A 17940-nucleotide genomic window follows, 5' to 3' on the forward strand; every position below is an offset into this window, starting at 1 on the left:
ACACCATCCATGCCCATCTTTTCCTGATTTTCTAACGCATATTGATGTAACGTGATGGGACTGGGAGTAAAATAATTTATGTTTAATACATTAAAAAACAGTTAATCTTTGTAACAAAAAAAATTTAAAATATGGAAAAATTGGACCCTAGGCATTTCCTTGGGCCTCTGCCACACTGACCATTGATTAGAGGAAGACTGTGAGAGTCAGTACAGTCTTCCCTCCTCCCGACCCTACTGTGACATTGAGAGGTCCTCTCAGGGCTGGCCTTTGGGGTGTGCGACCTGTGCGACCGCACAGGGCGCCACACTCCAGGGGGCGCCGCCGCAGGGTCCGCCTCCGCGGAGTCCAACTCCACCACGGCTGCCGCCGCTGCCACGGGGTCCTCCTCCGCTGCCGCCGCCGCGGGGTCCGCTGCCGCCCCTTCTGTACCTAAATCCCGGGCAGGGGCGCCGAGCGGTTGCTCGTGAAGTTCTCAGCAACCGCTCGACGCCCCTTACTCTCCGTGACTCCATCGCGGTGCCGGGATCTCATGTTGAGCGCCGGACTATTCCGACGCTCAACATGAAATGCCGGCAGGACTCCTCAAGGTAAGTTAGGATAAGGAGGGGGGGGATATTTTGAAGGAAGGGGCAGAGGGGGGGGAGTAGTTTGAAGGGGCAGAGGGGGGGTAGTTTGAAGGGGCAGAAGGGGGGTAGTTTGAAGGGGCAGAAGGGGGGTAGTTTGAAGGGGCAGGGGGGGTAGTTTGAAGGGGCAGAGGGGGGTAGTTTGAAGGGACAGGGGGGGTAGTTTGAAGGGCTAGAGGGGGGTAGTTTGAAGGCACAGGGGGGTAGTTTGAAGGGGCAGAGGGGGGGTAGTTTGAAGGGACAGAGGGGGGTTAGTGAGGGGGGGGCGCCAGAGGAGTAGTTCGCACAGGGCGCCGGAATACCTAAGGCCGGCTCTGGGTCCTCTCCCCTGTAATCATCCACAGAGTCCCTTTGTCCCTCATTCACTAAGCCACACCTATCTTTTACTTACTCCCTGTAGTTAAGGTATAGCTTAAATAAACAACACATGTAAACAGCACGTGCATGTATAGATCAACTGAATAAGAAATACAAACCCTGTATTTGCAGGTATACATAAATAATGTATGGAAGCATTGCATAGCAGATACAGATCAACAGAATACACAAACCCAGCTTTGCAGGTATAGATCAACTGGAAATCACATAACAACTAAGCATTAAAGGTATAGATAAAACCCCTAAATTAAGGCATAGATCACAGGATACACACCTAGATAAAACCCCCTAAATTACAGGCATAGATCACAGGATACACATTAACAAATTACAGTCCAGAGTGAGCCAACTTTGTCCCCAAACAGCCCAGCGTGAGCCAACATTGTCCCCAAACACCTCGCCCTGACACCAGTACAGGCAACACCGACACCCAAACACACACACCAGCACAGGCTCTGCCACACCGACACCCAAACAGACACACCAGGACAGGCTCTGCCACATAGATACCAGGGCAGGCTCTGCCACATAGATACCAGGGCAGGCTCTGCCACACTGAGAACCAGACACACACACCATGACAGGCTCTGCCACACCGACACCCAAACACACACACAAACACACCAGGACAGACTCTGCCACACCGACACCCAGACACACACACCAGGACAGACTCTGCCACACCGACACCCAAACACACACACACACACACACACCAGGACAGGCCCTGCCACACAGACAACCAAACACACACACCAGAACAGGCCTTGGCATACAGACAGCCAAACACACAGACACCAGGACAGGCTCTGCCACATCAACACCCACACACACACCAGAACAGGCTCTGCCACACCGACACCCAAACACACACACCCGGACAGGCTCTGCCACACAGACAGCCAAACACACAGACACACCAGGACAGGCTCTGCCACACCTACACCCAAACACACACACACCAGGACAGGCTCTGCCACACTGACACCCACATCCAAAATGCTTTCCACACTGGTTTGCTGTTTGTTTGTTTTTACCCCTTGTGTATTGCCCCATGTGGATTTGTGCCCCCAGCCAGCCCCCTTTGTACATTATGCCCTTTGTGTATTGCCCCATGTGGATTTGTGACCCCAGCAAGCCCCCTTTGTACATTATGCCCTTTGTGTATTGTCCCATGTGGATTTGTGGCCCCAACACCCTTGTGTATTGATTTATGTGATGTCCCCAGCCAGCCCCCCTCCCTTGTGTATTGATGCCCCCTTTGCATTGTTAATGACCTATGTATATTGAACCCAGCCACCCACCCCCCACCTTTGAGTATTGAGTTATGTGGTGCCCCAACCACCCTGTTGTGTACTTATACCCCCTAGCCACCCCCATTTTGTATTTAATTGTTGTCCCATTGCACCCCCTCTTTGAATATGGCTCCCCTTCCACCTATTACCCCAACTATTTTTAAATTTTTTTAATACTTAGGTTTTTGCTGCCATCCTTCACTGCTGCTGTCCTCCAACGTGCTCTTCTACCTGTCACTGGGAACTGTTCCGTGTGACTGCGCCCCCTTGAGCGGCCCATCACATTGACGATGTGACGTACCGCTCAAGGGGCGGAGTCACACGGAACAGGACACTGGGTGGCACTGTGGAGGCACGCTGGCCACTTAATGAGTTTAAAGCGGCCAGCGTGTCTTACCGCCGCTTTAGGACTCACAGCCATATCGGCTGCAGTGGCATCTCGGTGTGCCGGCCAGTTCAGCCCTGGCCGAATCGGCCACTGAAATGGACGGCCGCGCGGCCGTTTAATGTAGAATCAGGGCGGCCTGGGGGGCAAACTGTTCTCACAAAGTTGGAAGCATTGCTTTGTCCAATGCTGAAGCATTAAAATTCCGTTTCAATGAAAGGGTATGGTATGGGACAATGCCACTCAATCTCATGCTTCGCATTGTACTTGATGATGTGAGGCTTGCATGCAGCTGCTCGGCCATAGAAACCCATTCCATGAAGTTCCTGTACTAATATTAATGCCAACACTTCAGCTATGGAATCAACAATCGGTGACCACGCCCTGTGACTTTACATGGTTTTCTGCTCCGTGGCTGAGTTGCTGCTGTTCCTAAATGCTTCCACTTTCCAATAATATCACTAACTAAAGTTGACCGTCAAATTCAAGTATCACGCTTGAATTAACTGAACTCTTCAGAATGACCCATTTTTTCACAAATGTTTGTAAATGCAGACTGCGTGCTTGATTTTTACACCTGTGGTAAATTTAATAACTAAGAGGTATCTCCCTATACTTTTGTCCATATAGTGTAGCCCTTTAAGTTAGTTATACTTAATGTGTATAAAAGTAAAACAAAAACGTGCCTCTTTTAATATAAATAATGAGAGTGCACATATGCTTGTGAGAAATTATGTGGTCCATACAAAACACAAACAAAATTAAAGGCTGCCATGTACTTTTAACTTAATCATCTTAGTGTTGCCTGTTATGAAGACCAACACCCTGTACTATAATCAAGAAATTCACTTACATTTGTGGCATGTCTCCCCCTTGTAGCCGGTCATATCACAGATGCAGAAAAAGTCATCCCATGACTGGTAGCAACGACCCCCATGTTCACACGGATTAGGTCTGCACCTATATAAAAGTTCTGTTAAATTATATTGGTTATAATATTGGCCTCCCTAGAGCTAGCCTCTTACAACACCTTCTAACAAAAGTGTCCCTTTTTATAACACAGTCAATCGAGTTCAACTCTGCTGTTGATCAAGAAGGCAAAAGACCCTAATTGAAGCCATTTCCAAATGTGCTTAAAAAAAGATGGAATTGTTCTTCCTGTAAATAACCCTTTTCGCTACTTTAAGTGAATATGCCTTTCTGAATGGATGATCTCTTGCACAGAAAAAAAACATATACCGTATTTGCTCGATTATAAGACGACCTTGATTATAAGACGACCCCCCAAAATCTGAATATTAATTTAGGAAAAAACAAAAAGCCTGAATATAAGACTACCCTATTGGAAAAAAGTTTTACTAGTAAATATTAATTCATGTAAACTATTTTTTCATATTTAATAAAAGCTATGATTGAGAAAAATATATATTTTTTTATTTCCTTTTATTTGCCAACCTGCCCCCCCTGTTATGCACATCTGCCCCCAGGCTTGCCACTCTGCCCCCAGAAATGCCTTATACCCTCCTATATGCCACTGTGCCCCATGATATGCCTTTTAACCCTCTATATGCCACTCTGCCCCATGATATGCCTTATACCCCTATATGCCACTCTGGCATATAGGGGGTTAAAAGGCATATCATGGGGAACAGTGGCATATAGGGGGTTAAAATGCATATCATGGGGCACAGTGGCATATAGGGGGTTAAAATGCATTTCTGGAGGTATATATATATATATATATATATATATATATATATATATATATATATATATATATATATATATATATATATATCTGCTAACAGCAATCACACTCCTATCAAGCCAAGGCAGCCAGTACATGCTGGAACCTGGGGATGATAGTAGTGTGATTACAGCCTCCCTATGCCATGCTACCACCCCCCTTACACATCCATGCTATCACACACACTCATTCACAAACGTTTAAATACTCATTCATTCCATTAATCACACATACTTGCTCAAAAACCCTCCACCACCCCCTTACCTGAACTGCAGATCTCCCACTTGCAGACTTCTGCAGGGGCCCGGCTGTGCGAGCAACTTCTCTGGCCCCGCTCCAGGAGGAAGAAGGGGGGAGGTAGAGTTATGTGAGGACTGTGCTAGCTTCCTGTTCTCCTGCTGCTAGTAGCAGAGACGCTGCTCGCGACCAAAGCCCGGTAAGCATAATGGCTCCAGCAGACATTTTTTTTGAGGTCTGATTAGAAGACGACCTCGATTATAAGACGAGGGTTATTTTTCAGAGCATTTGCTCTGGAAAAAACCTCGTCTTATAATCGAGCAAATACGGTATTCCATTACTCCAAAGCAAATTTCCTGCATGAACCATTTCAAAATCAAATTTGCTACAAATGAATACCCCATCAGTTATTTCTTAAAAACCTCAAGTTTTTCCAGGGACAGTACATTTTTCGCTCTAACTGTGAAGAATGGCCTTTTCTGTTTTAAGTTGGAACCATAAAATGTGGTTCCCTGTAAGGGACAAATATGGATCCATACTGTAATAAGGTCATCCTTTAGTTTGCCTCTTTGTTTAAGTTAATAACGCAAATATAATTAACTCATAATCCTACGTACCTCTGGATGAATAAATAAGCATACATATAAATATTAAACACTTGAATATTTCATATCATTAAACAATGTACCACCTGTCAGCAATAGCACAGACATTGAACATGACTTCTGAAAAACTCCCCAGCCAGCCCAGTTGCATTCGATGGAAATCCACGGGTTGCCCATCAACACTTATCATCTGCATGCAGCCATGGAATGCTGTCTGGTTGGAGTTGCATCCAGATCTAGCAGCTGGTTTTGGACAACCTGTATGATATAAATTCCAATGTAAAGCTTAGAAATAATTATATATAAAAAATGCAAAGGCCTAATAACAAAATTCACAGGATATAGTCCTTTACATTTTACATCACGATTACATATAGTAGATTAATTATGTTATCCAGGACTGCCTACCTCCAAAGTAGTAAGTGTCCCCTGTGCGAAGCTGGAATAGATAATTAACCTTGAATTCTGCTCCTTCATCCTCATCAATGATGACTACTGCTGAGTTCTCTCTGGCCACCAAAGACACAGAATGCCAAAATCCATCGTTCAGTCTATAACCTGCAGAAAGTTAGATAGATAGATAGATAGACAGATAGGATTTCCCTATGCTCTGTCCTGTACCTCTGATTCCTTGATTCCAGTCTTGTTCTTTGCTTCAGCTCTGTTTCCTTTATAAGGTGTGCCCCACCCAGGTGTTCTGTTTGTCTCAGTCTGCAGTCTACATGTATGTCTTTCTGATATGTGTTTAGTTTCAATGTTCAGTTTATTAGTACCTCTGTAGGCAGGATTTAGCGTTAGGACCCACCGTATATTGGAGTACTTTGGAGTAGTGGTGGGCTAAGCATTATATGGCCATAAGATGTGACGGAATCTCCAATAGTTATGTTATAGTCCTAGGCTAGTCTTGTTTGGTCCTGTGGTTTCTGTGTACTCCTGTAATGTGTGGCCTGGTTAGTCTAGGCAGCTCTGTGCTATTGCTGGAGTTAACTGCGCCTCTATTGTGATTCAAAGTGTTTTCCTGTTACTTGACCCTTGACCTGATTCTACGGTTTCTGATCCTGTGCTGCCTGGTATACTGACCCTCGGACCTGCCTGACCACGATTTCTGCCTGACCCCTTCATTACTGTGTTTCTGCCAGATACGTTTGAGAGCTGCAACTGGGTTCCTACCTGTGATCCTGACAAAATGTTGCACACAATCAAATGGTAATACTGTCTTTTTTCAAAAAGGCCATTTTTCTTATGAAGCAATCATAAGCAATGATTTAAAAAATACACACCTGCTGCAAATACCAGTTTCTTTGTGTGAGGCTGAGAAATAGAGACGTTGATCTGACCCTCACTTAGGGCCATTTCCAGGGAACCCAAGGAGCCAGCAAAATTAGTGTAAAGTAGAAGACCAACAGTGTCCCATGTCCGAAATTTAAAGCTCACCATCATCTTTGTATTAGCAGGTACACCTGGTACCATCAGGTAGTTGTTGATGCCAGAAAAAGTCACAGGGACATATGGCATCTCCACACAGGAATTTCGCACCTTGCCCTATAATGCGATTACATAAAATGAAAAAAAAATATATATATATATACATTCATTCGCTAAGGTCATAGCTACCAATGTGGTGCTCTTTGTTGCTAGCAATAATGAAACAGACATTACAGGGAAGTGAAATCAGAGAAGTCAGATGACACAAACATAGAGCATGACATCAGGTAAGAACCATCAGGCCTGCCTGGGTTTCCCATTTTTTCCTCACGTAAAAACCTCAAACTATATTTGGCTCTTGGTCTTGTATTATATTCAGGATATTCTTATGCCTACCTCACTCATGTTAATTTTCCCCAGTGTATTAACATCCATCACTTCAGCCGGAGGTCTGTTCCACTTATCTTAGTTAAGAAAAACTTCCTCACTTTCCATCTAAGCCCTTGGCCTTCTAGTTTTAGACTATGACTTCTTGTCCTAACATTTCTCCTCTTTTCAAATAACTCTCACTTTATGTACTTAAACCAGGGCTCGACAAATCCCAGGCGCCAGGTCGCCATGGCGACAGAGAATTTTGTCCTGGCGCCTAGGTTTTGTCAGCCTCTTACATCCAGAAAAAATTGTGGATGTAAGAGGCTGAGTCACCACACGCGGGCGCTGCTGTTGTCTGCCCAGAAGTCTGGGCAGACAGCACAGCCACTCCGAGCCCGAGATCACTCCCACGGAGTGATCCTGTAGGCTGAAAACGCGGTTGCTGGAAAAGCAGCACTCGTGTTTTCAGCTGCCACAGGCAGCCTCAGGGAACTAGGGAAGGGGTTTGTGTGTTGATTGGGTCCCCAGACACAAGTCTGGGGACCTCACCCAACACCCCACAGCTGCCTGATCGCTCCATGGGAGCGACAGCGCAGCGTTAACCCCTTCAATGCCGCGATCGCGGCATTTAGGGGTTAATTCCCGTTTTGAGGGCTTTGCTGCTGGTGGTCTGCCTGGAAGCCCAGGCAGACCAGCAACAGCAAAAACGAGCCCCCACAAGCCCTTTGATGACTCTTGTAGGTATGGAAGCCTACAGCAGTCATCAAAGAGACTCCCTCTGCAATGGCTGGTCCATAGACCAGCAATTGAGTCCCAGCTGCCAGAGGCAGCTTCAGGGACAGGGGAGAGGGTTCTTCGGTCTCCACATGAGTGTGGAGACCAGCCCCAACACCCCCCTGCTGCCTGATCGCTCCCTGAGAGCGACAGTGCAGCGTTAACCCCTTCAATACCCCTCTGCTGCCGGTGGTCTGCCTGGAAGCCCAGGCAGACCAGCAACAGCAAAAAAACGAGCCCCCACAAGCCCTTTGATGATTCCTGTAGGCATAGAAGCCTACAGCAGTCATCATAGACTCCCCCTGCAGTGGCTGGTCTATAGACCAGCAATTGCTTCCCAGCTGCCAGAGGCAGCTTCAGGGACAGGGTGAGAGGGTTCTTTGGTCTCGCCATGAGTGTGGAGACCAGCCCCAACACCCCCTGCTGCCTGATCACTCCATAAGAGCGACAGTGCAGCGTTAACCCCTTCAATGCCACAATTGTGTATGACACATTCGTGGCATTGCAGGGGTTAACATTTGTCCCCACAAGCTTGTGGGGACTAAATATCTGTCAATGCTGTGCTCCAATGGAACATCAGCATCGAAAGAGTTAAAAAAATGAAAAAAAATTAATTTAAAAAAAAAACAAACAGCACTGACCTGAAAGTCCAGGGTGCTTCCAGGTCAAACGCTGTGAGTTTAGTAAGTGGGCTGATGATGATCGGATCCCTCCTGACCAACTGTTAGTTTAAAAAAATCCTGGCTCCTAACTTTTTTACCTGGCGCCTAGATTCACAACAAATTTGTCAAGCCCTGACATTTATATATTGAAATGTTTCTGTTACATGTCCCTTTTGACTCCTCCATGTCACACTCCCCCAAATCATACATGACAATATCCTTTAGTCATTTCTAATATTTTTATGCAAACCATTCACCATAATATTTAAAGCTGTTAAGAGTCAGAGCCTTTACAATTACAATCAATAATCATAACCAATCTCTTTCTGTTACTAATGTCTCTAAAACCCAGAACCCTACCTGCCCTTTTCAAACATATTTGCATTGCTTGCCTAGCTGTAGGTCCTTAGAGATAATTACTTGTACATCCCTCTTGTCTGATACAACATTGAGACTCATAATCATAAATTACCCAATGCCATCCATGAACCATTTTGTCCATAAGTACCTGGGCACCAAGGGACTGGACAGAGGTGTTTCCATGTGATACACATTGTGTATCACTATATACCCATCTAGCCTAGACAAGTAGCTAGCAAATGTTTTTGAACTTTACGGAACCTTTGCCTCTTAGTTGTATTAAATCCTTTTCTAATAGAGGGCAAATTGCATTAAACATATCGTGCTTCAATAAGAAGAAAATAGGTTCTAAATACAATGAACCCAGTAGTACAGTGAAAAACAATATTCATTGTGTGGTGTTATTGATGTTATAACAAAAATCTATCTTTAATTAAAAGGCACTGATTGCATTAACTAGTAGCTTCCGGCAGAACTATTAACTAGCAACTAATACATGTATTCCATATGACACCAGGAAACCTAATGTGGGTTAAATAAAATATTGTATTTGTGTTAATGGACAAAAAGCAAGAAAATGAAGGCATCCACCCTGAGCTATTGTTTTGTGGGAGTGTATAGAAAGCCATGTCTACACTACATATGTTTGTCAATACAAATCTGGAACATGTATAAGGAAAAACGAAAAAAAAAAAAAAAACTACAACTTCAGCAATAACCACAAAGACCAATGGAAAGCTTTTGAGAATCTCTATGCACAGAGTATATAACAACCCCAGCCTTTCCGACTGTTCTGCACACTATTATCAGCAACGCCTGCCATTAGGGTTTTAGTGCTCTATGCAAACCATGCTTTTGGGTGTTCTCTCCATATATGCACTTGCTTGCTTAGATATGAGAGAACATGATGGTCGCACTCCTCACTATCTCAGCCCCACAGAGGCATAATCAGGAGGGAATGGGGGGCTATACAATCCAACATACTGTTGGAAAGCATTTAATATGTGTGGGTGAGAAACATATCAACTCTATTTGTGTCCTGGGGAAAAATGTCCTAGTTTGCAATCCTAGCAGGAAGCCAATAGGAAGAGGCCATGAAGGACAGAGAAAGACAGCTGGGGTGGATGTTGAAACAGCAAGAGAAAGATCAGCAAACAGGTCAGACTCTAATTAACCTTTTCAGGATCTGCTTTCCACGATTATATGAAGCAAAAAAAAAAAACACCATACTCTAGAGCAGGGGTGGGCAATTAATTTTCCCATGGGGCCACATGAGAAATTGGAATGGTTTTAGAGGGCCAGACCTCTACAAACTACAAACTCCGAAGCCTTGTCCATTTTGTTAACTTATGTGCTGTTTAATAAAGTTATTCAAGCCTACGTCATTGGTAGAGGTGCTTGAATAAGTAAGGCCTCTTAGCACAGCACAGAAGTGAACAAAATGAACAAGGCTTCGGAGTGCATACCGTATTTTTCGCTCTATAAGACGCACCTGCTGATAAGACGCACCTAGATTTTAGAGGAGAAAAAAAAGGAAAAAATATTTTGAGCTAAAAAATGGGCTAAAATATTTATTACAATAACTGAATAAGCTATGAACACAGTAAGACACACGCAGTAAGACACACACAGACACAGTAAGACACACACAGACACAGTAAGACACACACAGACACAGTAAGACACACACAGACACAGTGAGACACACACAGACACAGTAAGACACACACAGACACAGTAAGACACACACAGACACAGTGAGACACACACAGACACAGTAAGATACACACAGACACAGTGAGACACACACAGACACAGTAAGACACACACAGACACAGTAAGACACACACAGACACAGTAAGACCTCCCTCCCTAACCCCCCTTCTCAGTATCTCCCCTCTAACTCCCTAACCCCCCCTTCTCAGTATCTCCCCTCTAACTCCCTAACCCCCCCTTCTCAGGATCTCCCCCCCCCCCGCCCCGGTCACTTACCTTAAACTCCTGTGTTGGAAGCATGAGGCGTTTGTCTCGGGTGCCGGCGCTTCACTGCTGATCGCCGGCGTCTGACGTCATATGCCGGCGCCCAGCGTAAAGCGCCGGCACCCGAGACAAACGCTTCCAACACAGGAGTTTAAGGTAAGTGACCGGGGCGGGGGGGGACACCGGACTCATTGGTGAGTCACCAGGACACTCTTTGCGGGCCGGTCCGAGCTATTCAGCGGGCCGGATGTGGCCCGCGGGCCGTGCTTTGCCCAGGTCTGCTCTAGAGTATGAACTGCAATTGCTGAGACCCTTTACTGGGAAACTGACCAGCATGTGGCAAAAAATGTCTGATCTTTGTCAACGTACAGGGGATTGGCAACTGTTGGAAATGTATATTTTCTACATATATTTTAGCATTATTATAGAAGTTAGCCTTCCATATGTGTGTCTACCCTGTGCAATCTACAATTAGATGTAATACATTTATTAAGGAGGTGTGACTTAACAAGGTATGCAATTATAAGTAATTAAATGTTGTAGGCATGTCTACTTGCATACTCACCACAAAACGAATTGACGATTTCTTCTTACGTGCCAGATCTGCAATATTGACACCATTGAAGAGAATGTTCTCTAGGCACCCACGGAAGTTCTGTTTGTGGGTGATGCTCTTTTCTTGATGAACAATACCAGCAAAAAAAATCTGTGGTGAAAATGTCATACTTTAAGGAACCAAGCCCATGTGTATATTAAGTGAAATCATTTCTTCTTAAATGGTACATGGAATTCCTAGTTGCCAAACCTAATCCCTTTAGCAAACGCGTTTTGTGTTACACTATATACTGTATATATATATATATATATATATATATATATATACACACACACATATTATTTATGACCATACCCACCTCTGTGTCCAGATCAAGCTGTTCTAAATCCCCTTTGCAGCGAACGTGATGTGTTTCGCCATCAAGAGTTATGTTAAGATCACGTTCATAGCGATTGATGTATATGGAATGCCAATGTTGATCATCTAGTAGGCTCCCCAATTTGATGACTGTGTGACCATCCACTGGATAGATGGGGCTGTCTCCTGTCAGTTGCGGAGAAAACCAGAGATTAGTTTGCACATCAAGGAAAAATAGCAATTTTCATAAAGACAGACACTTTTTCTTTGACCCCCCATTCACTTTTTTTCTGATTGAATTTACCGTATTTGCTAGTTTTTAAGACAAGGTTTTTTTCAGAGCAAATGCTCTGAAAAATACCCCTCGTCTTACATTTGAGCTCGTCTTATAATCGGACCTTAAACAGAGGTCTGACTACAAGACTAAGATCCATATCCCCCCGCAGCGGACTTGCAGGGGACCTGGATCCTCCTCTCTGGCAGCCGGTGAACGTCTGCACGATGGGCAGAGACAACCTCAGTTGCTACCGGGGCTTCTACGAAAGAGCGCCGGCGTGACCAGACCTTCCTGTGCTTCCCCTTAGAAGCCCCTACGGAAGTTCCAGGTAGCTGTGGAGGTTGTCTGTCTGCGGAGGCATACCTGGGGGCAGAGTAGCATATCAGGGGGGCAGGGTGTCATATAGGGAATATAAGGCATATCAGGGAGGCAGAGCGGCAAATAGGGGCGTATCAGACATATTTGGGGGACAGAGTGGCATATCTAGGGGCAGAGTGGCATATATGGGAGTGTAAGGCATACCTAGGGGCAGAGTGGCATAAAGGGATGGTAGAAGGCATATCTGGGGGGGTAGAGTGGAAAATCTGGGGGCAGATGTGCATAAGTGGAGGCAGATATGCATAACTGGGGGACAGGTTAGCAAATAAAAGGAAATAAAAACAAGAAATGCATTTTTCTCATGGTTTTTAGTAAATATAAAAAATAGTTCACATGTGAATTAATATTTACTAGTAAAACTTTTTTCCTTTACGGTAGTCTTATATTCAGGCTTTTTCTTTTTTTCCTAAATTAATATTCAAATTATGGGGTGTTGACTTATAATGAGGGTCGTCTTATATCGAGCAAATACGGTATGGTATACACTAGAAATTGGAGGATGTCCTAATGACTCAGCCTTGCTTTCGAGGAAGGAAGAGTTTGCATATCTCTTTGGGGAGTGCGACCACAGAAGATGAAAACTGGGGACCAAGTAGCTACTGTAGCCTTACAGGTCACCTCATGTTTTCAGTTTTTTTCAGGATTAAAGCATGACATGTTAAGAGTGAAAAAGCAGATTAGACATGATTTAGCCTTCTCAAATAAAAATTGCATGGTGTGTACTGCCACAAAATATGACCTATCAACAATTATGATTGTCATATTACATATGAAAGTTATCACCATCAGAATATTAAACAGTTGCATTTTACAGGTGGAAACATATCAAGGACCTATTGAAATTGAAAGCAAATGTGAACATATGTGCATCTGAAATGTAAAATTTTTGTCCCCTAAGATGAAATCATAACTGAATCCTGTATTGTAACCTGTGATTTTTTTTTTAGTTTTTTTAACATTCAACAGAAAAATAGAACTTATAACCATCAGCAGTACCTTTTTCCGTATGAGAAGGTGAGTACCAGTGTATCCTATGTTATGGATATTCCAAAAACCTTGACTTTTCATGCACAGAAACAATTTCTAACTTTACAAAGCAGGAATAAACATAGATGTGTCTTCAACATGTCCCAATCTGAATGGTTTGTAGTAGTAACTTGGAAATTCATACAAAAATATACACCTGTTTCCTGCACTCATTATCTAATCTAAACCAATTTCTTGATTCTACTAATCCTTCTATTCTAAAGACTCTCTTGGCAAAGGAATGCAGACCCTCTGTGGTCGACAGTATTTTGCTCTTCTATTAACCATCCCATCAATAGTGCATCAGTTATATTTAACCTATTCGCATTGCAGTATGTGTCTGTATTGCATGTGTTTTTTTTTTAGCTTATTATACATGTCCTGTGTGTTCGTCATTAACTGCCCCGAGTTCAATTTTTACAAACACTTTTTATTATTGCTTTTAGTCATTGTCTCCCATACCTAAACTTATACTGAAGATTAAACGAGCCTTTTGGAGTTCCAGGGTAATGAAATCTCCTTGGGAACCTTCAGCATGCATCAACATTCCATCCTTTTCAAGCGTCTTGAAATTAAAAGATATGCTATCGTGCAAAGTTCGATTAGTTTTTCCACTGAATCGGTATGATATGAGATCATCACCATCAAAAGACAGAACATCGTGCCCTTGAGGGGGAAAAATACAATTGGTTAATGTTCATTTCACATATTTTACATCCTTTTCAAGCATCTTGAAATTGAAAGATATGCTATTGTGCAAAGTTCGATTAATTTTTCCACTGAATCGGTTTGATATGAGATCATCAAAAGACAGAACATCGTGCACAACTGGTTAATGTTTTACATTTGAATAGGTACAAGCTTATGTGTACAGCAACTATTTGAAATAAGGAGACATTTGACAACAGATAAGGCCTTTTTTCTACCACAAACTCTACTTGATCATTAGCCTTGTCTTATTTTCAAGAGATCCTCTGCAGGGCCCTCCCTAAATTAACCTCTGCCACTGCTGAGATAGCACTTGTTGAGACTGCAATAGCCAATCTAAGTGAAGACAAACTCACAGGCCCACAATCATAAAATGAAGGTTCTTTACTCTAATCCACTAAACCATCAGCAGAAAATACATAGCAGAAGGTAAATATACTCCTAATTCATTCTTTAGCCTTTAATCACAACCATACAAGAGCTTAACTTCAGAGTCCCCAATGATTTAACCAACATAGACAACCTTTTGTCCATTGTAGTACAGTATGCTATTTTTATTGTATTTTACATCTACACTTTATTTAGATTTGTCAGTCTACATTGTTTATTGTCAGTAATGGCTTCTTATATATTCTTATATAATTTTCTAAGAGTTACTCACGGTAAGGGCAGCCATACAAAGCCACACGAAGTCCAATCTTTCCTCTGGGGTTCCATGCTACTGGCACAAAGCGAACATAACGAGCCTTGATGGGATAATACAGGCGATGTTCCATCACCCCTGATGTATTCACATTTCCAAAGAATGTCTTAGATGGAGATTCAGAATGAATAATGATAAAACACATAGTTATAGTAGCTTGAATTTGAGTTTTAACTTTAATTTCATGTACACCCCAAATATTACACTATACCTAATAGAAGACTAGACAATAAACCAAATATAGCATTCTTATTTTTCAGCTTATATATTTATATATTTCCAAATGTATTTAATATTATCTCTACTGTTCGTTCTGTTATAAACAGTAGAGATACTATAAACCACATTTGGAAATGTATAAATATATAATCTGCAAAATAAAAATATCAAACAATGAAATTAACAGAGAATGAAAAAAAGATAAAATGATCATGCCTTCTAAGTACTCTTGTATAGCATTCATTTCCTACTCTCATAAACCTCTTTTCTAAGAGTTTAGAAAACCATGATTTAGCAACTGAGGGGCTGAGGAAACGGTAGAAGAAATTTGATCCAGGAGTGGCAGGGGTTTGTGAGCAGGAATCGTGGAAGGTTTATAAAAAGGTAGAGCTTCACTGACTTCAGACATCTTTGAATATATCTGCTACAAGGATTTGTTTCCCTCCCTTCCTAACTTTACCATGTTTGTTAACCCCTTGGTGACAAAGGCTGATTTTACTTTTTGTACCCTTCGTGACAATGGCCGTTTTAACATTTCTGCGCTGCTCGTGTTTAGCTGTAATTTTCTTCTTTCCCGTTTACTGAACCCACACACATTATATATGGTTTTTTCAGGACAAGAAGGGCTTTCTTTAGATGACATTGTTTTGATTGTATCGTATTATTTACTATTAAAAAAATATAAAATATGGTGAAACATTTAGAAAAAAATGACTGTTCCTAACTTTTAGTTGAAAAATCTTTTACTCATCTATAAAAGGTAATAAAAAAACCTGCTAAATAGATTCTACTATTTGTCCTGAGTTTAGAAATGCCCAATGTTTTTATGTTTTTTTGCTTTTTTCTACACAATATGGGGCAATAAGTACAGGTAGCGTTTTGCTATTTCAAAGCCATTTTTTCCAAATCTGGTAATTCTTCCCCTCATGTGCCATTTCGGGTATCTTTGAAGCCGGCCAATGCAATTTACCCCATCAAGTCATATATTTTTGAAAACTAGACAGCCCAGGGTATTCCAAATGCTAGTATTTTAACCCTTTCCAAGCACTTATTCTACCATCAGCCTTTGTCAAACTTTATGGTAGTAATTTTTTTGCATTTGTTTTTTCACACACATTTTACTTCAGGTATGAATAAACAGGTTCTGGTATATGTCACTATCATAAAACACCCCAATATGTGTTCAGCAACATCTACTGAGTACAGCGATACCTCACATGAATGATTTTGCCTAGCTGTTTGGGGGCAAAAGGGCCACATTTGGGGCATGCACATTTTTCAATGTTGAACTTTGGCATTTGGGGATCCACTGCCCATGCCCTATTTGGTACATCTTTGAGCCGGGCCATTTCAGTGTGCCCAATAAAACCATATATGTTTGAAAACTACACACCACAGGGTATTTTAAATGCTGGTATTTTAACTCTTTGCATGCACACATTTTACCACCAGCATTGTTTCAAAGTTTGCAGTAGTATTTTTGTGTGTGTATTTTTCCCACACACATCTACTTTATGTATGAATTTACAGCTCCTGGTATATGCCACTGTCACACGACACCACAATATGTGTTCAGCAACATCTCCTGAGTACAGTGATACCCCACATGCATGGGTTTGTCATTTTTGGGGGGAACTAAAAGACCACATTTGGTATGTGTGCATTTTTCTAATTGGAAATTAGATGTGTGGCCATCCTTCCCCCCGTGTTAATTGGGACCTTGTTGAACCCGGCCAATTCAATTTACCCCATCAAATCATACATTTTTTAAAAGTAGACACCCCATGGGCATTTAATATGCCAGTATTTTAACTCTTTCCATGCGAGAATTGTTTTAAGCTAATATGCTAATTTTAGGACTTGCTCACAAAAATATATTTTTTATATATATATATATTTTTTTTTTTTTTTGCCTTTTCTTTACATTTTTTTTTCAACTTGAAGGTTCCCCTGATAGTGACATCAGTGGGAAATTATTTTTACATTTTACTGGTTTTTTACTATTTTTTTCTAATTATTATTAATTTAATTTTATTTTTAATTTATTTTTACTAATCACACTGTGATTAGAAAGCTGAGCTCCATTGACTTGCATGGTTGAATGCAGTACCTGTATTCAACCTGCAAGTGGAGCCAGAGTTCTCTAGAGGGTCTGGAGACCGTCTAGCGAACTTTTTAGTCTTTATTTTTTTTTTTTACAGGGCGGCCGCCATCTTGCTTGATGGCGAAGATCACCTGCAGCGGCGGCTGTGACCGCTCTCCGGAGCGGTCACATACCATCCCAAGGTAAGTGTTTGGTGTCGCTGGATGCCTCCTGATCGAGGCATTCCAGCGTCACCATTTAAGTTCAACGATCAACGATCGCCTCCTAAACGCTTTTAAAACGGGCGTCCGCCGCCATACAAAGTATGGCGGATGTTGACGCCCCGGGGAGGGGCCAGAGATGGCCCCTTTGTGCCGATCATGGCGTTGCTGAATGCCTCGAGGTCGAGGCATTACAGCAACGCCGTTTGGTGCAGAAAGCAAAAATAGTTCGCTTTCTGCACCTGTTTAAAGACGTGCCTGTCCTGGCACGTCAATTGTCGTTATCGACTTGATTTTCGGTGACGTGCCCGGACCGGCAATTGCCATCAAGGGGTTAAACTATACATTTATTAATGCTACTGGCTTAACCCCTTTGTGACAATGGCAGATTTTATCTTTTGTACCGCCTTCGTGACAATGGGTAAATTTCTGCAATGCTCTTGTTTAGCTGTAATTTTAATCCTTCCTGTTTACTGAACCCACACAAGTTATATATTGTTGTTTGAAGACAAGAAGAGCTTTCTTTAGATGTCATTATTTTGATTGTATCAGATCATTTAGTATAA

At 42.4% G+C, this 17940-nt stretch overlaps 1 protein-coding gene across 1 annotated transcript in view; it reads right to left on the reverse strand.

Annotated features, from left to right (window-relative positions):
- Nucleotides 1-17940, reverse strand: part of CNTNAP1 (contactin associated protein 1) — an 84398-nt gene that overhangs the window by 45816 nt on the left and 20642 nt on the right. The window contains exons 3-10 of the mRNA XM_053453810.1: nucleotides 14810-14957; nucleotides 13903-14106; nucleotides 11761-11945; nucleotides 11412-11552; nucleotides 6554-6815; nucleotides 5682-5831; nucleotides 5360-5531; nucleotides 3538-3644 (exon numbers count right to left, since the gene is read on the reverse strand). Coding sequence (XP_053309785.1) covers nucleotides 3538-3644; nucleotides 5360-5531; nucleotides 5682-5831; nucleotides 6554-6815; nucleotides 11412-11552; nucleotides 11761-11945; nucleotides 13903-14106; nucleotides 14810-14957 — 1369 coding nt within the window. The remainder of the gene's footprint in view (nucleotides 1-3537; nucleotides 3645-5359; nucleotides 5532-5681; nucleotides 5832-6553; nucleotides 6816-11411; nucleotides 11553-11760; nucleotides 11946-13902; nucleotides 14107-14809; nucleotides 14958-17940) is intronic.

The sequence above is a fragment of the Spea bombifrons genome, chromosome 13, assembly GCF_027358695.1.
Source record: "Spea bombifrons isolate aSpeBom1 chromosome 13, aSpeBom1.2.pri, whole genome shotgun sequence".
NCBI lineage: Eukaryota > Metazoa > Chordata > Amphibia > Anura > Pelobatidae > Spea > Spea bombifrons.